The sequence below is a fragment of the Anabrus simplex genome, chromosome 1 (assembly GCF_040414725.1).
Source record: "Anabrus simplex isolate iqAnaSimp1 chromosome 1, ASM4041472v1, whole genome shotgun sequence".
NCBI lineage: Eukaryota > Metazoa > Arthropoda > Insecta > Orthoptera > Tettigoniidae > Anabrus > Anabrus simplex.
Window position 1 is genome coordinate 991,240,234 of NC_090265.1, and position 25,737 is coordinate 991,265,970.

Below are 25,737 nucleotides of genomic sequence, written 5' to 3' on the forward strand. Positions count from 1 at the left end.
TTTGGGGCATTCAAAAGATGTATTCGAAGACTTATCGTTCCCTGAATTCTCGACCTTTTTGCCAGGGGCTGAGCCTTGGGAAGCAGAATTAGTTGACTCAGCCGCAGCCACTAGTCACTTTTGATTGTTGTTGGAAGTTACACCAGAAGTTGAGCAGGAGGGGGTGCTATTCGAATTGGGACAATTCTTTGCGATATGTGAGAAAGCCCCACATTTAAAACAGCCTTGTGATGAACCAGCTCCATTATTTGCCCTACTAGTTTTGATCAGAGGACACTTATTGCGCAGATGGTCAGGCGACCCGCAAGCATAACATTTACGGGGGGTGACTGATCGGCGAGGTGGAGGCCGAGTATTACTAATGGAAGGCGGGGGTTCTTTCGCGACACGCAAAGAATCGGCGTATCTAACTCCTTCCGCTGAGACGGCCAATGCTTCAAGTTCCGAGAAAGTTTGCGGGCACGCCGCAAAACACAAATATGACCTATAGGGAGGTGAAATTCCCTCTACAATAGCCTGTACAATCTGATCTTCAGGAAAATGAAGGGCAAACACCCTAGTATAAAACTTAATGTCCTGTATGAAATCAGCCAAGTTTTCATCCAAGCGCTGTACACGATAATAGTACTTCTGAATAAGGGAGGACCTGGCCCTAGCAGGGATGAAGTTAGCTAGCAAATGGGCATGGAAATCCTCAATAGATGATTGCTCGGCAATGGCTCTTACGATTTTATCAGAGAGAATACCAATAGCATACGGATAGATAATTTGCAAGATTTGACATGGAGAAAGAGAAAAAACAAGGGCATGATCCTGAAATTCCACTAGAAATCTTAAAAATGAAATTACGTCACTGGTGGTATTAACGGAAAACTTAGATATACCTCTGAGCAACATTGCCAATGGATGAGGCAAGCTACTAAACCCGGGTGACATAGTAGGTAAAGGTTTCAATGGCAAGGAAGTTAATTCAGAACGGATGTTACTCAATGATGCACGACGTTCGGATTCGGTGTCCAATGGGGCAGGGATAGTTTGAGCAGCAATGGTTATTCTATTAACTTCTCCCTTGGGAGGCGCTTCCTCACTACCTGCATTTACTATGGTGGGTTGATCAGATTTGGGAGGAACTTCCCCAGTTAACAATTGAGTGACCTTACTAGATAATTCGGAAATATTTTCCAGGAGCGTACTAGCTTCCTTCCTCTGAACATCATTCAGTTTTAGAGACAACAGATAGTTAACCCTATTCGAAAAATGATATAGCCTGCCTTGCACACGCTTAATTTGATTAGGAGACGGATCATTTTCATCAAAAAAACTAACTACAGAAGCTAGCCCAGTAATATTCTCCGTGATCGTGGAAAGAGAGTCGTCAATTTCTTTCTCTCCCAAATTGGGGATAGAAATGGGCAAATCAAGGGACTCTCTAAGTTTGTTAGTGTCTATTGCAACCGTGCCTCCAGATTGCACATTTCTGATAGTTAATTCATAGATCAACTCCTCCTTACGCAAATAGTTAAGAAGGAGAACATCGCGAGGGCCGGGCATGATGACAGACCAATTTTGAAAAACTCAAAAAATTCCAGCAACTGGGAAAATAGTTAGAGTTCGGAACAAACAATATTTAGCCGTCAAAAGGGGCTAAATTGAGACCCATTCAACCACGCTCTGCTACCACTTGTTACGGACTTTTCCGTGGTAGGTAGAGGTGAAAGAAAGTGCGGGTGTGAATGGGTTTCAAGCTACGAAATTATAGTGCAATGTAAAATTAATTTAAAAGTTAACAAGGTTATATTTTCTTTTCGAAAACAAAGAAATAACAAGCATGGCAGGTACAAAGTAGCAATTCAAAAGGGGTTAGTTACAATATTTACAGAATTTGGGCTTCGCGCCCTGACTTCACAATGCTTGGGCAATCAGCTCAGTTTTACCTCAAACACAAGTTTTAACAGAGGGGGAGAAAACCCCATTCATACCTAGGAGCCCTTGCTCCAAATTACACTGGAAAACCTCCATGAGGCATACAACCCAGAATTTTCAAAAGAGCCACTCGCTCTCAAAATTTAAGCCTCTCCCAGGCCACACCAAACTCCACCTTCAAGTTGTCCTCAACGGACATAAACACAGGGGTAAAATACCCAATCTACTGAGGTCTATTAAAAGAAAAGCAGGTTAATTAAATGACCTCTAAAATAACAATTTGAGAGGAGGCGAACTTGCACTCCTAATACACTTTGATTAAGACCTACTTGGCACTAGGCCGTTAATACAAGGGCTAATCCCATGCTAAAGAGGTGACTTAAGAAAAGAACAATTTGTTTTACATTAACGAAAAATAGGTCGAGAAAATAAGTTCACCTCAAGACAATGTGAGTGGGAGCTCGAGAGGGTTAGCACTCTCTATCCCAATATGTCGTTTTACAAGAGAATAGATGAAAAGGGAAGTTACATTTTAGGAAAAGGTTACATGGTTGAACGCTTAGAACCCGCCCCGAAAGTTAAACTGCTGAGCTAGCAAAGAAAGAAGTTATTAATCGGCCATTACCTTGTGTTGAACGGCTGGAGAAGAAAGAGGCGCTTCCCGCCCCCTGCTATGTACTTAACACACTGAAAGATGGAACAGAAGTGGCCGAGAGACCCAAAAATCAGCAGTTTAAATACTCTCGCGGAAGTTTCTAGGCGTTAGGGGAAAGAAAACACCCTCCCACAAACTCTTTATTGGATAGGACCCCGCAACAGATTCAAGTTGGGGGAAGATACATCTGATTGGATAGAAATTAATTGAAGAAATTCGGGATTGGATACATTCATAACAAGGGGAAGAAAGGGGTAAATATTGCCAACTTAAACAATGATAGAAAGAAATTTAACAAAGAACAAACTCTTGAAATTAAATTTTCTCCAAACAAAATAGTTCTTTGACTCCGCACTAGGTTGCACTATTGTAGATCTTCAGTAGTGTCCTCTAGAAGAGAAAGTTCACACTTCTTACTTCAAGCGAAACAAAAACACATCAAAAATGACACAGTTCAAAAACTCAAAATTTTCCACGTGGTGACATCTTCTGAGAAGGTAGAAAATTAATACTGTCAATAAAGTTCGGACTTCCTCCAGCAGAGGAGTTTCAACAGGCGCACATTTTAAATTAGCGGAGTGGAGGTGTACCGCCCGGTACAATTATTATTATTATTATTATTATTATTATTATTATTATTATTATTATTATCATCATCATCATCTGCATACTCAGAATGGGATTCCAATAACTACCGTATTACTGTTTAAACCTTAGAATGAGATAGGTGCCCTGCAACTGATTATGATTGTTTACCTATATAATGTGCATGGAAAATACTGTGAGGATGTCCACTATTTTATTGTGAGGCACTGGGAGGAGCAAATTATCCTCGCCCTGGCCACGAGTGACGTGACACAGTTAGGGCCTGTCCGCTCGCCACGCAGCAACCATTCAACAATGAGCAGGAGCACAAGGCCAGTCCTCTCTGCCACCACTCCGTTCTCCCGCTAGAGGCCTTCCGACGGTGGGCGAAAGAACTAGAAGATGAACCCAGATCATTCGGAATCGAGAGGTCTCTGGAGATTTCTCGTTTCACGAAGTATCTTGAAGGGGCTGGCTCCCTATTTAAGACGGACCGGACGAGCTCAAGTGATACAGTGATTCAGTTTGTGTTGAGGAGTGTTGCTGTCGAGCCCTGGTTCAGTCAGTGATAGCTGAGTGCTGTTAGAGCTCTTTCTCTCTTTCTCTCTCTCTCTCTCTCTCTGTGTGTGTGTGTGTGTGTGTGTGTGTGTGTGTGTGTGTGCTGATGGCGAGTGCGGTTCCATTTGAGTTTAGGAGTCAGTCTGTGCATGTGTTAAGCAGCGCAGTGCAACGAGTGCAGATATGTCCGTGAAGTGAGTGCTCGTTCTGTTCTATTCTGCTCTGTCGGTCGTCAAAGAGCAGTCTCTCTTGTCCAGCTGCTGTGAGTGAACATGTGTGTCTCTGGTGCAGCGTGAGGGAAGTCGGCACGGGACAGTGAACGAAGCCTATTGTTAGTGTACGAACAGTGACACACAGGAATGTGAGGCTGTGTTGTGCGCGAGTTATGAATTAAGCGGCTGTGATAGTGTGGAGAAAGTTTAATTGAGGTTAGAGTATAAGTGACAGAGAGCGAACTGGTGTAATTGTGTGTACTGTGTAGTGTAAGTTGTGGTCCATGTGTGTCTGTATAGTGTGTAAGCAATTAGTAGCATTTAATACATCTTAGAATTTTAACGCCGCCAGTATTGTGTGTTTATTTCCTTCCTCCGCCACGTTACAATATAATTGAAAGGATAGTCTGTCAGCTTCCAGCTTCCAATGTAGGATGTCTAGACAATTTCTAGCCATAAACAGTGTGAATTTGTGATTCATTTGGATTAGGATTACGCATGGCTCATATTAAGGTACACTCCTGGCAAACGTTTTGATTTGTATTGAAAAAACCATAGAAATACATTTGGAGGGATGACAGTGGAGTGCACCCTATCCCAGACCCTTGCCTATGACACACACTGTACATGCCATTTTAGCATAAGTGTGTCGATATTACTGTTGCCTAGACAGATAATCTGCAGTACTGCAGTCACATGGCAGCGTAATGATATTCTCGCCCATATTGCTTAACTGTTTTGACCAGATCCGCTACTTCTCATATTAGACAGCTCCTCCATTAGCCTCACGAGGCCGAATGAACCACGTTCCAGTCCAAAGTCCAGAATTAAATTCAAGACAGAATTGAGCTAACTAGGTAGAAGCTACTATGTTAACTACCTGGAATACGCACTAGGCGACTGGATGTTGACAAGCTGGCCTGTTCTCCGTTTCTCAGTACCATCGGGGAAAACTAAAGAGATCGACTGAGTATGAGCCTAAATAGAGAATAATCATGTCGTCTACTAAGTAATTTCTCGACAACGGCTAATTGTTCTTCTAGTTTTCGGACGTACTTACTTTGTTGCCATAGGCAAGGGTCTGGGATAGGGTGCACTCAACGTCAGAAAATGGCAAATAAATTAATATGGGAAGGACAGCTGATTCAGAAAGTGATGGAACCAACCAGAGGGAAAATTATCCTGGATGTGGTGCTGATAAAACCAGATGACCTCTATAGAGAAACTGAAGTAATAGATGGTATTAATGAACATGAAGCTGTTTTTGTCGTAGTTAAAAATAAATGTGATAGAAAGGAAGGTCTTAAAAGTAGGAGTATTAGGCAGTACCATATGACTGATAAAGCAGGCATTAGGCAGTTTCTAAAAAGTAACTATGATCGCTGGAAAATAAATAAAAATGTAAACAGACTCTGGGATGATTTTAAAGCAATGAGGAATGTAAAAACAGGTTTGTACCTTTAAGGGTGGTAAGGTATGGTAAAGACCCACCTTATTATAATAGAGAAAAAAAGAGACTAAGAAGGAGGTGCAGGCTGGAAAGAAATAGAAATGGCTGTGGAAGTAAGGAGAAATTGAAGGAACTTACTAAAAAATTGAATCTAGCAAAGAAGGCAGCTAAGAATAACATGATGGCAAGCATAATTGGCAGTCATACAAATTTTAGTCAAAAATGGTAGGGTATGTATAGGTATTTTAAGGCAGAAACAGGTTTCAAGGAGGACATTCCAGGAATAATTATTAAACAAGGGGTGTGTGTATGTGAGGATCTTCAAAAGGCAGAAGTATTCAGTCAGCAGTATGTAAATATTGTTGGTTATAAGGATAATGTCCAGATAGAGGAAGAGAATAAGGCTAAAGAAGTATTAAAATTTACATATGATAACAATGACATTTACAATAAGATACAAAAGTTGAAAACTAGAAAAGCGGCTGGAATTGATAAGATTTCTGGGGATATACTAAAGACAATGGGTTGGGATATAGTACCCTATCTGAAGTACTTATTTGATTATTGTTTGGTCGGAGTAGCTATACCACATGAATGGAGAGTTGCTATAGAAGCCCCTGTGTATAAAGGAAAAGGTGATAGATATAAACCTGAAAATTACAGGCCAGTAAGTTTGACATGCATTGTATGTAAGCTTTGGGAAGGCATTCTTTCTGATTATATTAGACATGTTTGTGAAATTAATAACTGGTTCGATAGATGGCAGTTCGGTTTTAGGAAAGGTTATTCCACTGAAGCTCAACTTGTAGGATTCCAGCAAGATATAGCAGATATCTTGGATTCAGGAGGTCAAATGGACTGCATCGCGATTAACTTGTCTAAAGCATTTGATAGGGTGGATAATGGGAGACTACTGGCAAAAATGAGTCCAATTGGACTAGACAAAAGAGTGACTGAATTGGTTGCTATATTTCTAGAAAATAGATATCAGAGAATTAGAGTAGGTGAAGCTTTATCTGACCCTGTAATAATTAAGAGGGGAATTCCTCAAGGCAGTATTATCGGACCTTTATGTTTTCTTATATAAATGATATGAGTAAAGGAGTGGAATCAGAGGTAAGGCTTTTTGCGAATGATGTTATTCTCTGTAGAGTAATAAATAAGTTATAAGATTGTGAGCAACTGCAACGTGACCTCGATAATGTTGTGAGATGGACAGCAGGCAATGGTATGTTGATAAACGGGGTTAAAAGTCAGGTTGTGAGTTTCACAAATAGGAAAAGTCCTCTCAATTTTAATTACTGCGTTGATGGGGTGAAAGTTCCTTTTGGGGACCATTGTAAGTATCTAGGTGTTAATATAAGGAAAGATCTTCATTAGGGTAATCACATAAATGGGATTGTAAATAAAGGGTACAGATTTCTGCACATGGTTATGAGGGTGTTTAGGGGTTGTATATAATTTCGTGTGGCTGTTTCTAGCCGAGTGCAGCCCTTGTAAGACAGACCCTCCGATGAGGGTGGGCGGCATCTGCCGTGTATAGGTAACTGCGTGTTATTGTGGTGGAGGATAGTGTTATGTGTGGTGTGTGAGTTGCAGGAATGTTGGGGACAGCACAAACACCCAGCCCCTGGGCCATTGGAATTAACCAATGAAGGTTAAAATCCCCGACCCGACGGGGAATCGAACCCGGGACCCTCTGAACCGAAGGCCAGTACGCTGACCATTCAGCCAACGAGTCGGACTTTAGGGGTTGTAGTAAGGATGTAAAGGAGAGGGGATATAAGTCTCTGGTAAGACCCCAACTAGAGTATGGTTCCAGTGTATGGGACCCTCACCAGGATTACCTGATTCAAGAACTGGAAAAAATCCAAAGAAAAGCAGCTCGATTTGTTCTGGGTGATTTCCGACAAAAGAGTAGGGTTACAAAAATGTTGCAAAGTTTGGGCTGGAAAGAATTGGGAGAAAGAAGAAGAGCTGCTCGACTAAGTGGTATGTTCCGAGCTGTCAGCGGAGAGATGGCGTGGTATGACATTAGTAGACGAATAAGTTTGAGTGGCGTTTATAAAAGTAGGAAAGATCACAATATGAAGATAAAGTTGGAATTCAAGAGGACAAACTGGGGCAAATATTCATTCATAGAAAGGGGAGTTAGGGATTGGAATAATTTACCAAGGGAGATGTTCAATAAATTTCCAATTTCTTTGAAATCATTTAGGAAATGGCTAGGAAAACAACGGATAGGGAATCTGCCACCTGGGCGACTGCTCCTAAATGCAGATCAGTATTGATTGATTGATTGATTGATTGATTGATTGATTGATTGATTGATTGATTGATTGATTGATTGATTGATTGATTGATTGATTGATTGATTGATTGATTGATTGATTGATTGTGAAACAGGAGACAGAATGTTTTATTACTAAATCTCTAATTAATTTATTATTTTATTATTTATTGCGTCCTCATGACTACATATTTCGTTTTGCAGCAGAGACACGTGTTGAAGACCACTCGAACCTATAGGTGTACCTAACCAAATTCTAGGTCTAAGACGTTACAGATATAAACACTGCTCCAGATACCACAGAAACACAGGTTAAGAGAAATTTCTACACATACGAGCACACAGGGATGACGGCCTCAGATAAGTAACGCCTTTAGTGTTAACGAACACAAACATTAAGAGCTTAAGGAGTATATATTTCAAACTTTCATTTGGTAAAAGCAATACTTAGAAAACAAGCCACTTTTTATCCGAAACTCACCAAGGTGGCCGTTATTCCAATCCCAGTCAGTTCATGTGCGATTTTTGAAATGAAAAGTCTCGCCCCTTTACCTCCGAATCCACCTAACACTGGAGATCCCGTGGCTATAATCACGACATCAACAGCCACGTAAAACTAAAAGCTTGTTTAGCTCTGTTTTTATCAGAAAAGCGCCAGTCTTTTATTTCAATTATAACACCTGCCTCACTTATCCATGGCAACAAAGTTAGTACGTCCGAAAACTAGAAGAAAAAATTAGCCGTTATCGAGAAATTACTTAGTAGACGACAGGATTTTGGCTCATGTGCCATGGACTACAAAAATGAACTATGTCATACTTGATGAAATTGTACTACGATGGGATCCTGTATCGAAGATTTCGATTGGAAACCTAAAGGTATGCAAAACTGTCTGTTACTGAAAATTGTATTTATCCTAGAAGTGGAGGATTTGTCAAGAGTAGGCGGTAATATCCCTCGAATGACTGATCAAACATACAGCTCATCAAGTGCCTATAATTTAGCAGCAAGTTTGGTATTTATAACAATTCAGATCCTAACCTGAAAAGTGGGGCGGCCCAGCTACAGGGTTACACCCACTCTTTGAAAGGAATAATTGGAGGGGAGATGAAACGGTGGTGATAGATTAGTTTTGGATTTAGGTGATGGGATGACTAATTGTATTTCTTTTCGACAAAAGCGCATAGTTATTATATTACACACTATCAAGATACTCATGCTTCGCTACGGTTGTAAACTGAAAGTTTTTTTTTCAAGTTTTACATTTTGGAGACTCCACTGTCGGCTTAGCCTGTAAAATACACCCTCAGTTCGTACGTCAAACAGTTTTGGAAGAATGAGTATTTATTTTCTGATCTAACTCTCATTTTAGCCCCGTACAGAAGAATTGGAATGTTTTTCAACCCTATCTTATTTAATATCTAGGACGTAAAAGCCACCAACCTGTGAAATCTTGCCTTTGTACGTCGAATAGTAATGGAGGAATGTATGTTATATTAGGGTCAAATATTTTAAAAATATTTCTTAACATCTAGAAAATAGAAGACCGCCCTTAATGTAAAATTTTAAGTTCGTTCCTGGAACGGTTTCGGAAGAATGACAATCTAAACCCCTTTGGGGAGAAATATTTTGGAGTACACTATATGGCATTTTACATCTAGGACATAAAAGAAGAACCTTCTCGTAAAATTACAACTTCTTACGTCAAACGATTTTTTTTTCCTAGGGGCTTTACGTCGCACCGACACAGATAGGTCTTATGGCGACGATGGGATAGGAAAGGCCTCAGAGATGGAAGGAAGCGGCCGTGGCCTTAATTAAGGTACAGCCCCAGCATTTGCCAGGTGTGAAAATGGGAAACCACGGAAAACCATTTTCAGGGCTGCCGATAGTGAGATTCGAACCTACTATCTTCCGGATGCAAGCTCACAGCCGCGCGCCTCTACACGCACGGCCAACTCGCCCGGTCAAACGATTTTGGAGGGATAAACAATTTCGTTTCCGGAGCTAACCTAAGATTTCCTATTTCACACCTAGGATTTAAAATATATACCGCCATTTGGAATTTTGTCTTCATACGTTAAATGGTTATTTGTTTTCGGATCTTAACCCCATTTAACTCTCAGAGGGATTAAATTTGTTTCAAACCTTTTATTATTTAACATCTAGGATATCATTTGAAATTTTAACGTAATTCAAACGGTTGGATGGAAATCAATATTTTTGTCATCATTCGTTACCCCCCCCCCCCAGTCAAAACCCTTTAGGAGTGTATTTTTTAAGACCATTTCTTATTTGAAATACAAGACATAGAATTTTGTGAGTATAGAGGGCGCACCAATCTCTGATGAAAATCGAGATGAGACCTCCTTTATTAATTAGGCCTATTATGTGTATTAAACTTGTGGAGTTTGATTAGTAATTTGAGAGATTTAAATCTTTAAAAATTAGACATTCATCGTGCGCAAGAATACGTAGGTACCATTAATGGTATACAGTCTTTAAAATATTCCTCCAGTTGTGTGGGCCTACTAAATTTAAGTTGATTTCAGTTAAACTCCTGAGTTTTACAAATAATGATTTTTGCAAAACAAGAAAACAGGTCGCAAATTTGATCGAGTACCTTGGCTGTTGTGAAGACTTAGTTTTAGAACTTTAAAAAATACTACATGGTCCCAATCCTTATACACGCGAAGTATTTTGAATACATCATATTTGACACCTACGATGTCCAAAGTTCTTGTAAAATTACAACTTCGTACTCAAACGGTTTGGAAAGATGAATAATTTTGTCATAAGTTTTCACCCCCGAACCTAAACTCCTTAGGAGTGGTTTTGAGGCCTGTTCTTATTTTCAAACTGAAAACATATAGGAGCAACAATTATGTGAAATTTTAATCTCGTACGGTATGTCAAACTATTTCACAGAAATTAATATTTAAGTCATCAGAGCTCACCCCCAGTCAAAACCACGAGGGCCGATGACCTTCGATATTAGGCCCCTTAAAACAACAAGCAAGCAAAGCCACTTAAGGTTTTGTTGTTGTTTTAAGATCACTTCTTAATTAAAATATAAGGCATAAAGGATCAATCATCGTGTGAAGTGAAACGGCTTCAGAGAAGTAAATCATTTTTGTCATCAGGCCCCAAACCCCGGTCAAAACACCATAGGAATATACTGTGTGTTTTATGAAGACCACTTCGTATATACAAATCTAAGAAGCATAGGGGCAACAATCATGCGAAATTTCAACCTTGTACGTCAAATAGTTTCAGAGAAATAAATATGTTTGTCACTGGACATCACTCACCCCTCCTCCCCCCCCCCCCAGTCAAAACCACTTAGGGGTGCATTGTTTGAAGACCACTTTTTATTTAAAATCTATTACATACCGGTATAGGAGCAACCATCATGTGAAATTTCAACCTCGTAAGACAAAAATGAATTCATTAATGTTATTGGCTTTACATCACACCAACTACTTTTGCGGTTTGCGGAGACACCGAGGTGCCGGAATTTAGTCCCGCAGGAGTTCTTTTATGTGCTAGTAAATCTACCGACACGAGGCTGACGTATTTGAGCACCTTCAAATACCACCGGGCCAAGCCAGGATCGAACCTGCCAAGTTGGCATCAGAAGACCAGCGCATCAACTGTCTGAGTCACTCAACCCGGCTTCATCTTTTCTGTTTGACCCCGATGGTATTACATCAAATACATTTAATAGTGCTAAGCCAGTATTGTCACAAATATCAATTTAGCAATCCTCATCATGTATTCTACCGTTACAATACAATCAGTCTTTATTGATTGACTATATTAAAATCGGCACATGTTTCATCCCTACTGGAACATCATCAGTCGACACAAGAATAAAAGGTCTTATAAAAATTGTCACATAGATATCGGTACATGTACACAGTAAAAAGTACGTTTACTTTATAGATAAAAAAGACGTGTGGCGTCTTGTCCTTCAAAAAAATCCACTATGAGTGCAACTTTGTGATAAAAACCTTGAAGTGTCTGGTGGTGGTTGTGATTATTGTATAAAGAGGAAGTACAACTAGACAACAATTCTCTATATAACACTAATCAGAGAGAAAAAAAGGAAGGAATCCGACAATTTGAAAAATTAGGGTACCGGCCAAAGAAAGACAAGGGCCACGAAGGGCGTGAAAATGAAAGATTCCCTAGCCCTCGCAAACCTAATAGCGTCGGGGTCAGAAAAGGACACGAGTTGACCAATGAAGGTCGGATATGATAGATGAAAGTGAGGAGCCTGGCACAAGTAAGTGGAAGCAAGGTCAGGACTCAGCAAAAGGCCCCGTGGTCGCCAACCCACGCTCCACAGTTCAGAGCCCCTGCGTCCCCTTTTAGTCCTCTCTTACGACAGGCAGGGGATACCGAGGGTGTCTTGAGGTGTCTGCCCGCATGTTGAGCATAATAATTGATATTGATGGACTGAGTTGTTCAAAGACATGGAACATTCAATTTTGGAACATTCGACTAGGACTGCATGGCTGTTGGCGGAGTACTGCTTAAGTAATCCCCTGGCCTAAAAATGGAAAAAAAATGTTATGATACGAACGAAACACTTACGTATTAAGAACTTGTGTAAGTAGCCCGTTGGTATTAGTTTTTCGAGCTCTGGGGTGTCATTCCCTTTCTTTTGGCGGTACTCTCATTCTTCGAGGGATCGGACGTCTTTCATTTTCCTTCTGATTAGAGTTAAGAGAGCATGATTGCCCAGTTGCGCTTCCTCTTAAAATAATAATCACAACCACCACCTCGTATGTGAGCTCACACCTTATATTGAAACTATACCGGTCGAGGAAAACAGACTTACAAGGGTGTTACTGTGTTGGACCAGACCTATTGCAATGAAAATAGATTGGATGATCAATAATTAAGACATGAGAGAATCGCTGCACGTCCGCCATTTTTACATAGGCTGTCCGCAGCATGTCAAAACAAGTGAATTTCAATCAATCACTGCTGATCTACGGAGGCCACACGCCATTATTATTATTTACCACTGATCTGCAATTAGGAATGCCTCCCAGGTGCCAGACTCTCTATCAGTGCTTTACCTCATCTTTTATCAAATCCTTTTGAAGAAGTCGGAAATTTATCGAACATCTCTCTCGTAAATTATTCCAATACCTAGTTCCTCTTTAAACGAATATTCGCCCCAGTATTTCCCCTTGAATTCCAACTGATCTTCATGATATATTATGATATTTTTTTACTTTTAGAAAGTCCACTCAAACTTATTCGTGTACTAATGTCGTTCCACGCTATCTCTCCACTGACAGCTCGGAACATACCGCTTAGTCGAGCAGCTCTTCTCTTTACTCTCATTTCTTCCCAGCCCAAAATATGCAACATTTTCATAACACCACTCTTTTGTCGGAAATCACCTGTAGATTTAACGGCAAAATAATTATTACTATTAAATTTAAGAAATTTTTGTACGTTTCACTCAGATTTCATTGAAATCTATCACGTTCAGTCTAAATAGTTCCCTTGTTAGTCCGGTGGGTCAGGGTCCTTTGGTCTCCCAAGTATCTTACAGTTTACTGTATTCAATCTCTTGGGACACACAACACTAAGGTACATTCTGATGAAACATAGGGCAGTTCAATGCTCAGAAAAGTAAGTAGAGAAAAAGCTGCTCGCTAGTTCAAGCCCATTTTCCCCAAAGTTGTGAAAGTGATAATAAAGAGGAAGCAGGAACGTGTTTATTGTTGTGGTGGAAGTGATATGTTTGTCTATTGTTCGCGTAAATTAAGATAGTATGCTTACGAAATTAGCTCTGGAACGTAAAAGAAACAGAACGACCACTAGAAGACGAGAGACTCCGTAAAGGACGTTTCCAATTTTACAAACGTTCCAGTAGCAAAATATGTGTTCATAAGAGGCGTACGTTACCCCTTATTTTTATTAAAAAAGTAAATTGAACCGTCTTCCGACACACAGCGAACTTCTTCGTGGGCTTCCCATAGCGTTTTCCATAGAACAGTCGCGATGGAAGAGTGCACTTTATGAAGTTGGGTATTTTTCTTTAACTCTTAACCCCTACACACATTCTGGGGAGTGACATCGGATACTCATTAACGACCTCCTAGGAACTACTTTTACTACTGGTGTATTGGCCTATACACATTATACTTCTTCTTTATAGACTATTGTGCTTTTCGGCGTTCAGTCTGCAAGCTTCTATGAATTAACTACGCGCTTCCACAATCTTCTATTTGCAACTAGGTCTGTAGCCTCGGCTAATGAATACATCTATAATCATTAAAAACTGAGCTGGCCATCCTCGCCTACGTCTCCCTCTACTGTTTATTACCTTCAACTGACCTCAAAAGACCCCCCCCCCCTCCAAACCAATTTATGCACACAGCTTCATCTACCGAGTTCATTCCTAACTTAGCCTTCATCTCCTCTCCCGCTGCCATTGTTCCCATCTGTTTGTACCACAAATCACTCCCTTTAATTTCATGTCTGTTACTTCCAAATTATGATCCACTGATGTATAGCAGGACATTTTAAATGCATTGAAGTCTCCGAACATGCGTTATGAAAGGGACATTACTACCATGCGTATTTTACAGACCACTCAGTCGACATCACGAAATCTTGTTTCGCATTTAACCAGCCTTCAAATACAATGCCTTTATTGTTAATATATTAACTTATCCTTATTTAAAATGGCGTCACTGAAGAGGTATTGTTTAAAATAATCGAAGAGCCCAGCTTGTCCAAACAAGGTACACTGCTTCCCCTTGTCATCCAGCTTACTATTTATTATTATTATTATTATTATTATTATTATTATTATTATTATTATTATTATTATTATTATTATTATTATTATTATTATTATTATTATTATTATTATTATGTAACAGTCCCACCGGAGACTATCCCAACGTAGATATTATTTTATGCCGTTCTGAACTGTAAGAGTATTTCCCTCTCAATGTTCCTTTTTTCTTTCTGAATTTCAGTTGTTGTTGCTGGTCCCCAATTGGGTCCGCGCCCAACCAGAGTACAATGCCCGTCATGTCACGCAGAGGTCACAACTAAGGTAGAACATGATACCACCACGAAGACTCACATCATAGCTCTCATCCTCTGTCTCGTTGGGTAAGTTCAACAATTGTTACTCGGCTTTCCAAAAACGTGGTAAGCACATTGAGTGACTTGGCTGAAAATCGCTTTGACCTGAAAATTGATGGATAATGCTGTCTCTCCACAAACCGATACAGATAGGTATAGGAAAGGACTAGGAGTGGGAAGGAAGCGGCCGTGGCCTTAATTAAGGTACAATCCCGGCATTTGCCTGCTACGAAAGTGGGAAGCCATGGGAAAACATCTTTAGGGCTGCCGACAGTGGGGTTCGAACCCACTATCACCCGAATACAAGCTCAACACTGCGCAACCCTAACCGCACGACCAACTCGCTCGATGAAATAATTATACAACAGAGGTAAGTAGGTAGAGTGAAGTCTATTAAAGGCTTTGCTAATAACTTCGACATATAAAAATCCGGTTATTTTACAGCTTCCGACATCTTTTGACTTGAATAAAGTCAAGTTTATCAAGTTAATGATAAATGAACAGTCATTATTCTGGCAGTAATTATACACCCAAATGATAGTGCGCGTACTTATCTCTAATTAACGACCAAACATTAAGTTTTGAATTATAGAATAGTATTATAATGTATAAAAATGAAAATTTGTGCATCCTATAAAATAGTGTGTACTCCAGGATGCTACAGGTTATGAAACGTGTGTGGAAATCACATCTACAAACAGAGACGGACACTGTTTCCACTTAGTTATACCGGGTGGTCCACCAGCCCCTAGCGATTCAGTTTTATGCATCCCTTCACATTTACTACAATTCTGAAAGACATAGGTCCTTCTCTCTAAACCGGGGTAGTATAACGAGATGTGTGTTTACGTGCTAGAAGACAGCAAGAATTGTGAGCGCCACTATTAATTCATTATGGGTACCTCGAATGAACCCGTAAAACGAGTATAGATACGCAGAATACGTACTTTAAAACAGGAGGTGGACGCAAAGATCGGGAGCACGGTACTGTATAGGCTGGGAAGTGGACGCCGTATCTCAAGTGTCGCGGTACCTCACATGGCAAGCGGGTGAGGAGATATGTGGCAGTGGACAGTGCTCGATGTAGGAGGTTGGAATCCCACATTAAGAATTTTTTTCAACAGCCAGTTGCCTGGGATGTGGTAAGGTTGCATTCTTGATAGCTTCCAAGGACTGATTTGTGTATTTGACCATGTAAAAGACCGTATGTATTGTTGCATTGGATATGGTGCTGGGTTGGACGAGGAGATGAGGTCTGTGGCCAGTTATCTACGCCATACATGTTCCAAGCTTCGTAGACCACAGGTAGGGCAAAGTATGCCCCATTGGAACGATAACAACATGCGATGGCAGGTAAGTATACAGCTGCGCGAACTCCCCTCTTTCGAAGCAATTCACAACACAAAGTTTATTCACTGCTTCGAGATGTATTCCAGCGACGAATATGTGGATATGTTACTTATCTATGGAGAAGCTAGGCAGAATGCATACCAGGCCCAGCAACTGTACCAAGAACGCTATCCGGATAGATAACAACCGACGGGCATGATATTTCGGAGTGTGGAAAGACACCTGCGGGATACTGCATCCCCGAGAAGGACACGGCCTGTTCGAGATCCCGTGGCATCTGCTGACGATGGAGAGGTCGTGTTTGACGCTATCCGGCGTAACTCTCGTGCTAGCACACGGGTCATTGCACAGTAGGCGAACATCAGCCGAGCCGAGCGTATGGTATGCGGATATTGCATATCTGCCGGTTTCACCCGTACCATCTGCACTTACACCAGGAGATCGATTGTCATGATTTCGATGTCCGGGGGCGTTCTGTCAATGTATCCTACAGCATGTGGACAATGATCCTGCTTTTCTGGCGACTCTCTTATTTGCGGACGAAGCACGATTACACCGCAATGGAACCATTAATCGCCATAATATGCATTACGGGAGTGTTGATAATCCCCATTGGGTGCTACAGACAGCTTTTCAGGCACAGTGAAACGTGAATGTATGTTGTGGAATCATGGATGATCACCTCATCGGTCCCCATTTCTTTGAGAGCCATATGACCAGGCAACGCTACCTGCGGTTTCTCCAAGATGAATTAATGGAATGTGTGCCACTCCTTGACAATTGCGGGATGTGGTTTCAACATGACGGAGCTCCACCGCACGTGGCGGTGGTCGTCCGGAACCATCTCCATGCGACGTATCCTGATAAATGGATAGGAAGGGGAGGACCTGCCCTTGGCCCGCCAGATAGCCCCCATCTTACGCCCATGGAATTTTTTCTGTGGGGCCATGTAAAACAACTGGTGTATGCACAGGAACCGGCCAGTCCTTGTCACCTTAGAGAGCTTATCGCCGAGGCATGCCGATCCGTTTCGCCAGAGATGTTGCAACGGCCCAGACGGTCCTTAAAACATCACGCGCAGCTCCGTATTGGCCTCGGAGGACGTCAGTTCGAGCAGGTGCTGCGTTAAACGACGTGGATAACTGAAATCCTGTCACATGTTTCCTAGCCTCTACCAACACAGCTCCATACTAACGGCCCTTTTCAGGGCCAAATAAACAAATCAGTCTGTGAAAAATACCTTGCCACATCCTAGGCAATTGGCTTAAAAATACTTGCCTGGGACTTGAAACTTCGAACACTCGAGTACTGTCAACTATCACACATCCTACCAAGCGCTAGCCATGTGAGCTACTGCGACACTTGACCAATGTTGCCCACTTCCCAGCCTATACTGGTCACGGAACATCATCTGCAATCCTCGGCCAACCCAGCATCATACCCTATGCAACGATACATACGGTCGTTTACAGGGTCAAATAAACAAATCAGTCCTTGGAAGCTATGAAGTAAAAATTTCGTGTGGCTATTACTAGCCGAGTGCAGCCCTTGTAAGGCAGACCCTCCGATGAGGGTGGGCGGCATCTGCCATGTGTAGGTAACTGCGTGTTATTGTGGTGGAGGATAGTGTTATGTGTGGTGTGTGAGTTGCAGGGATGTTGGGGACAGCACAATCACCCAGCCCCCGGGCCATTGGAATTAACCAATGAAGGTTAAAATCCCCGACCCGACCGGGAATCGAACCCGGGACCCTCTGAACCGAAGGCCAGTACGCTGACCATTCAGCCAACGAGTCGGACAGCTATTAAGTATGCAACCTCATCACAAACCTCCTACCTCGAGCACCGTCCACTATCACACAACTCCCCGCCCGCTTCCCATGTGAGCTACTGCGACACTTGACGTACTGCGCCCACTTCCCAGCCTATGCAGTACCGTGCTCCCGGTCTGTGCGTCCACCTCCTGTTTTAAAGTACGTGTTCTGCGTATCTGTACTCGTTTACGGGTTCATTCGTCTTTGGCGACCGGTTTTTCTGGTGATGAATCTCCCTGAGGGGCTTGTAGATTTTTATTTTCTTCTTGACAATCATTTTCATACAGCCTTGTCCCCCTACTCTTTATTTGTGTAATAGAGACGATCACTCGAGATCTACAGCGCCAAGTCCCATGAAACTTACTTCATGCGAATGATGGCATGCTTGCCAGTACCACCAGACACAATCTGCAACACCAGGTCCAAGCCTGGCAGGACAACGACAACCTCAACCTCAACCTCAACAGATTTGGTCTTCATCTTGACATCAAGAAGACAGAATACCTATCAAACCAGAGTGCTATTGAAGTCAATAGTGAAAACCTACCGAAGACCGGTACTTTCCGTTACATAGTATCTCATTTATGTACTAACACCAACATTAACGTCCGGCTCCATGGCTAAATGGTTAGCGTGCTGGCCTTTGGTCACAGGGGTCCAGGGTTCAATTCCCGGCAGGGTCAGGAATGTTAACCATAATTGGTTAATTCCGGTGGGTCGGGAGCTGGGTGTATGTGTCGTCCTCGTCACCATTTCATCCTCATCACGACGCGCAGGTCGCCTACGGGAGTCAATTCGATAGACCTGCATCTGGCAAGCCCAACTTGTCCTCGGACACTCCCGGCACTAAAAGCCATACGCCATTTCATTTACCAACATTAAGGCTGAAGTGCGAGCAAGGATAAATGTTAGATGGATGCGATGAAGGGAGGTAACAGGAGTGCTCTGTGACAAGAGAATGCCGTTACTCCTGAAGTCCAAAATATACCATACAGTTGTTCGTCCAGTCGCTATCTATGTAACTGAGTGCTGGCCAGTTGCGAGACGAGCAAAGCACCAACTTTACGTTGTGGAGATGCGTATGTTGTGTTGGTCGACGGGAATCTCTCGCCTTGAACACATAACAAACGGCTCTGTTCGGAGGAAGATTGGCATTGCCCCAGTAAATGAGAAAAAGAATACGCGTCAAAGACGTCTCCAATGGTACGGTCACATCATGCGCACTGCCTCTCACATCATCGCCACTAATGCCCACCACCTTAAGATCACCGGGACTCGATGAATAGGACAGCCAAAACAATGATGACAGGATTGAACACCGATACGAGCATTCCACCTGTAGCGTAATGACGTTTTCGATCGCGGGAAATTGCGTTCCTTGATCCATCAAGCGGACACTACAACAGTAGGATAAACGCTTAGAAGAAGATGAAGATCCAAATATTTTGTTTCACTCTACAACGATGACGTCATTTATAACTGCAAGGCGTACAGTCAGACAGTGTATCATTTTGCCCCTTTCGAAATGTCCGATAGTGTCCCATATTACACATAACTTCATTTGTATTTGGCACTGCCATGTTGTCACTGACTTCAACTTCCAACCACTAAGCAACTGTAGCTTCTTCTTCTTTTGTACCCTCCAGGGTCGGTTTCTCCCTCGAACTCAGCGAAGGATCCCACCTCTACCGCCTCAAGGGCAGTGTCCTGGAGCTTCAGACTCCGGGTCGGGGATACAACTGGCGAGGATGACCAGTACCTCTCCCAGGCAGCCTCAGCTGCTATGCTGAACAGGGGCCATGTCGGGGGATGGAAAGTTTGGAAGGGATAGGCAAGGAAGAGGCAAGGAAGCAGCCGTGGCCTTAAGTTAGGTACCATCCCGGCATTTGCCTGGAGGAGGAGTGGGAAACCACGGAAAACAACTTCCAGGATAGCTGAGGAGGGAATCGAACCCACCTCTACTCAGTTGACCACCCGAGGGTGAGTGGACCCCGTTACAGCCCTCGTACCACTTTTTCAAATTTCGTGGCAGAGCCGGGAATCGAACCCGGGCCTCCGGGCGGTGGTAGCTAATCACACTAACCCTAACAGCACGGAGGCGAACAACTGTAGCTTAAGGATGGTTTTATAAAACACTACGCTAAACTGACTAAAAATAGATATCATCTACATCAAACAACATTAAGTTGATAGAAATATTCTTCAAAATCTTACCTGAAATGAAGTAAACTGCTCCCTCTCTGAAGACACAAACAAAGTAGTCAAGTAATCCACAGTTCTCAGCTTAGTGAAGGTTCAACGTCTTGCAACTAAACGTTGCTTGATGTACAGTAATCCCAAATTATGAAAAAAAGGTATGTGCCCCTTGCCTGTGCTCCATCCTTCCCTACAGCAGAAATGTTTGTGAAAAAAGCAAATATATGCACTGAGCAAGTTGGCTGTACGGTTAGGGTCGTGCAGCTGTGAGCTTGCATTCAGGAGATGGTGGGCTCGAATCTCATCGCCGACAGGCCCGAAGATGGTTTTCCGTGGTTTTTTACTTTTCACACCAATCTTAGCCCGTTCCCCTTCTTGCGTCACCGAACACTTTCGATATGTTAGTACGACGTTAAACCACTAGCAAAAAAAAAAAAAAAAAAAGAGGAATCTGTGTCCTTAACACATTCGACTATACTTTCACTCCAATCGGCAATGAGATTGCTTTTCTTTATATACCTGATCCACACACACTGCTGACCTGCCGAAGGCAAGTACAATGATTCACTATTTTTGAAGCCTTTGTAATAGTCAGTGATTTAGTTGGAAAAAAATATTTACAGGAACTCACCTTATTAATTCAGCAATTTCCAGATGGACTCGTATTGGGTCTCAAAATCAGCGGCCTCATGTTTCCGACAAGTCGTTTCATCAGATGAACGTCTCCCCTTTCGTAGCCATGACTTGACATATGGTTGTGGGTTAAATATATGCACAGGAGGTCAAACGCTGCTTATGAAAATAAGTCCGCTTGATCTTGCAACCAGCAGCCTATTTCTCTTTTCGATGTGGATCTCATTCATGGTACTGAAAGCTCTTTCAGCTTCTGCTGAAAAGATGGGAATAGTCTGTACATTCTTGATTAAAGGCATCAGCTCCACTGGAATTTCCTTGGTCTCGACATACTTTCTAAAAGCATTAATGTACCTCCTCTTGTCTGACATGTGGAAAAAGTCACAAAGGTTGCCAACACTCTCATTACCATAGCAGATATCCAAAGTAGAAGTGGAGGGCAAATTATTTTTGTATAGTACCTTTGAATCACTAGTCCGCTAGAGTACACCCATGACGTTTCAGCGCTATGTATGGATTATAAGATTTTCTTACTGAATGTAAAAGTGTTACGTCATTCTAAAGCGGGGAAATGTTTTCCGGAACGGCGTTCCGGCCCGTTCCGGTCCAACTAAACCACTGGTAATAGTAACTACTGTCACGTTTCCTTCCATACTTCTTTCTACTTTTTTGATAGGTAATTAAGCTTTAATAATATGTGTATAAGCCAAAAGACTACAGTTAGTATGGACGTGACTTCTACTGTATTTCAGAAATCTCATACGAACAGATCTAATTCGTATCGCGGCAACCTTGAAGCAGAGCTGGCGCGATGACACTGACTACACTCGCTTTCCGCTTGTCTCTTTAATTATTATTAGGTTTGTGAAATGTTGAACGAAGGCAGGATTATTTTAGGAAAGTAATGTTTAAATCAAGTGCAAGTAATTTGGGAATTTATGTAAATATATATGGTTTCTTTCGTAGCTCTTCTGTATCAATATTTACATTGTCAGTTCACTACATGTTTTTTGTTCCATCATACTATGATATGTGCCCTCCGTGGTTCAGGCGTCAGCGCGCCGGCCTCTCACCGCTGGGTTCCGAGGTTCAAATCCCGGTCACTCCATGTGAGATTTGTGCTGGACAAAGCGGAGATGGGACACGTTTTTCTCCGCGCATTCCGGCTTTTCCTGCCATCTTTCATTTCAGCAACACTCTCCAATATCATTTCATTTCATCCGTCAGTCATTTATCATTGCCCCAGAGGAGTGCGACAGGTTTCGGCAGCCGGCACATTTCCTATCCTCGCCGCTAGATGGGGGCTTCATTCATTCTATTCCTGACCCGGTCGAATGACTGGAAACAGGCTGTGGATTTTCATATTTTTCATACTATGATACTCTAATTACGTGTGACGTAAATGTATCATAATGACATATAGGTATTAAAGCACTGTCGTTATTCCAACTAACCATATCCGGTACTTATCGATTAATATCGTACACGGAACAGTCCTCAAGCCTTGAAAACAGCAATCCAAAACGGCAGTTATGCAGTAATGGCTATCACATGTTTCACCAAATATTGAAAAGTAAGATCTAATTATCTACAATACTCGTGTCTGTTTCGAGAGAGATTCTTTACTTCAATCAGTCACCACTGATCTGCATTGAGGGCGGTCACACACGTGGCAGATTTCCTTTTATCATCAAAGAAGTTCGGAATTTATCAAACATCTCCATTGGTAAATCATTCCAATCCTTAATTCCTCTCCCTATAAACGATTATTTTTCCAAATTTGTCCTAATGAATTCCAACTTTATCCTCATGTTATGATCTTTCCTACTTTTAAAAACTCCACTGCAAGCCATCTCCCATCTGACAGCCCGCAACACTCCGCGTAGTCGAGCTGTTCGTGTTCTTACCTCCAAATGATCTTGTCAAAATTATATCTTCCTATTTATCCAACAGGAAATTTTCTGTTTCAACTGAAAATAAAAAATAAAATAATCCATCCCTCAGTCACCCCAAGCCGGAGTCCCACAGGGTGGAACCATCTCCCCAATTCTGTACGCCGTATATGTAAATGACCTTCCAATTTGCCATGGAGTAAGTTCAGCAGTACGCTGATTACAGAGCTATTAATACCTCTAGAAGGAGAAACGAAGATGTCATATCTGCGACACAATCTAGGATCTCATTGTTCTGGAAGTGGTACTTTCGGAACAAAATTAAGATCAATGCCACGAAAATCCAGGCATTTGTTTTTCGAGAAAAATATCTAGACTTCGGTCATCTTAATACACTGACTGACAGAGCAAATGCAACACCAAGAAGGAGTGGTCAGAACTTTATGCCAATTGCAGGGTAGACTGACGTCACTGAGGTATGCTCATGATGTGAAATGCGCCGCTGTGCTGCGCACGTAGCGAACGATAAATGGGACACGGCGTTGGCGAATGGCCCACTTCGTACCGTGATTTCTCAGCCGACAGTCATTGTAGAACGTGTTGTCGTGTGCCACAGGACACGTGTATAGCTAAGAATGCCAGGCCGCCGTCAACGGAGGCATTTCCAGCAGACAGACGACTTTACGAGGGGTATGGTGATCGGGCTGAGAAGGGCAGGTTGGTCGCTTCGTCAATTCGCAGCCGATACCCATAGGGATGTGTCCACGGTGCAGCGCCTGTGGCGAAGATGGTTGGCGCAGGGACATGTGGCACGTGCGAGGGGTCCAGGCGCAGCCCGAGTGACGTCAGCACGCGAGGTTCGGCGCATCCGCCGCCAAGCGGTGGCAGCCCCGCACGCCACGTCAACCGCCATTCTTCAGCATGTGCAAGACACCCTGGCTGTTCCAATATCGACCAGAACAATTTCCCGTCGATTGGTTGAAGGAGGCCTGCACTCCCGGCGTCCGCTCAGAAGACTACCATTGACTCCACAGCATAGACGTGCACGCCTGGCATGGTGCCGGGCTAGAGCGACTTGGATGAGGGAATGGCGGAACGTCGTGTTCTCCGATGAGTCACGCTTCTGTTCTGTCAGTGATAGTCACCGCAGACGATTGTGGCGTCGGCGTGGAGAAAGGTCAAATCCGGCAGTAACTGTGGAGCGCCCTACCGCTAGACAACGCGGCATCATGGTTTGGGGCGCTATTGCGTATGATTCCACGTCACCTCTAGTGCGTATTCAAGGCACGTTAAATGCCCACCGCTACGTGCAGCATGTGCTGCGGCCGGTGGCACTCCCGTACCTTCAGGGGCTGCCCAATGCTCTGTTTCAGCAGGATAATGCCCGCCCACACACTGCTCGCATCTCCCAACAGGCTCTACGAGGTGTACAGATGCTTCCGTGGCCAGCGTACTCTCCGGATCTCTCACCAATCGAACACGTGTGGGATCTCATTGGACGCCGTTTGCAAACTCTGCCCCAGCCTCGTACGGACGACCAACTGTGGCAAATGGTTGACAGAGAATGGAGAACCATCCCTCAGGACACCATCCGCACTCTTATTGACTCTGTACCTCGACGTGTTTCTGCGTGCATCGCCGCTCGCGGTGGTCCTACATCCTACTGAGTCGATGCCGTGCGCATTGTGTAACCTGCATATCGGTTTGAAATAAACATCAATTATTCATCCGTGCCGTCTCTGTTTTTTCCCCAACTTTCATCCCTTTCGAACCACTCCTCCTTGGTGTTGCATTGTCACTGTCAGTCAGTGTATTCAAAACGTCCCATTGTCCTGGACCAAAAAATTAAATATCTCGGCCTAACAATGGACAAATGTCTAACATGGAGAGCGAATATGGAGCAGGCACGTATGGCTAACCTGAAACCTCTGCTTTATAATAAATATATCTCTAATTCAATTAAGATAACTATTTATTTAGTATGTACTGTATTAGGCCCATGCTGCTGTATGGTTGCGAGACCTGGTACTATATTCAAAATTAGTTTTCCAAAATAAGTTCCTGAGAATGGCAGGATCCCCATTCTTGAGATCTAATGGGAAGACACGATCTAAAGTTCGGATACCGACTATTAGAACTCAAATAAATAACATAGCCAGGGTGAACAAATATAGAATTCTCCAAGCTCAGTAGAACAGGTCATAAGGTCATAAGAACCAAGAAGCCGAACACACGTTATAAACATCATGGCCCTTGGCTCACTTATGATCTGGTTTAAGACCTCTCTCAGCATTTTCATTATTTTAAACAAATCTCACTAACTGTCAATCAAAATTCCCCATTTGTTACGAATAAAGTTCCCCCTCCTATGCACCAAATTCTAATAATACTCTTTTTCCAAATTACTTGGTTTCTACTTTGACTTGGAAGAAAATACCGCCTCCAAGCCAGATAGTTTTCTCCCCATCAGGGCAGTAAATTAGAGATTTTCTGACTCATCGGGTAATCCTAGGGAACAGGTGAGTAAGAGGGTATAGTTTTCGCCCTGAGATTCTTGCAACAAGAACAACAAGGATATATGTTTTTTTTTTTTTTTTTTTTTTTTTTTGCTTTACGTCGCACCGACACAGATAGGTCTTATGGCGACGATGGGACAGGGAAGGACTAGGAGTGGGAAGGAAGTGGCCGTGGCCTTAATTAAGGTACAGCCCCAGCATTTACCTGGTGTGAAAATGGGAAACCACGGAAAACCATTTTCAGGACTGCCGACAGTGGGGTTCGAACCTACTATCTCCCGAATACTGGATACTGGCCGCACTTAAGCGACTGCAGCTATCGAGCTCGGTAAGCATATATGTAAGATATATTTCGATAATTATTCAAAACCTGAACTCTGAGTTATGGTCGAACAAAAACAGTCGCGACTCCCACTGTTGGTAGCCCTGAAGATGGTTTTCCGTGGTTTCCCATTTTTACACTACTTACGTCTTTCCTCTCACATCGTCGCCATAAGACCTATCTGTGTCACTTTCGAGATTCTGTTTTACTGCACAAG

The 25,737-nt window shown here is 42.7% G+C and overlaps 1 protein-coding gene across 2 annotated transcripts in view; it reads left to right on the top strand.

Annotated features, from left to right (window-relative positions):
* LOC136857863 (lipopolysaccharide-induced tumor necrosis factor-alpha factor homolog) overlaps positions 1 to 25,737 on the top strand; it is a 118,300-nt gene that overhangs the window by 83,899 nt on the left and 8,664 nt on the right. For both annotated transcript variants that reach the window (XM_067136878.2, XM_067136879.2), the window contains exon 3: positions 14,687 to 14,825. In XM_067136878.2, the coding sequence (XP_066992979.2) occupies positions 14,687 to 14,825 (139 nt within the window). The remainder of the gene's footprint in view (positions 1 to 14,686; positions 14,826 to 25,737) is intronic.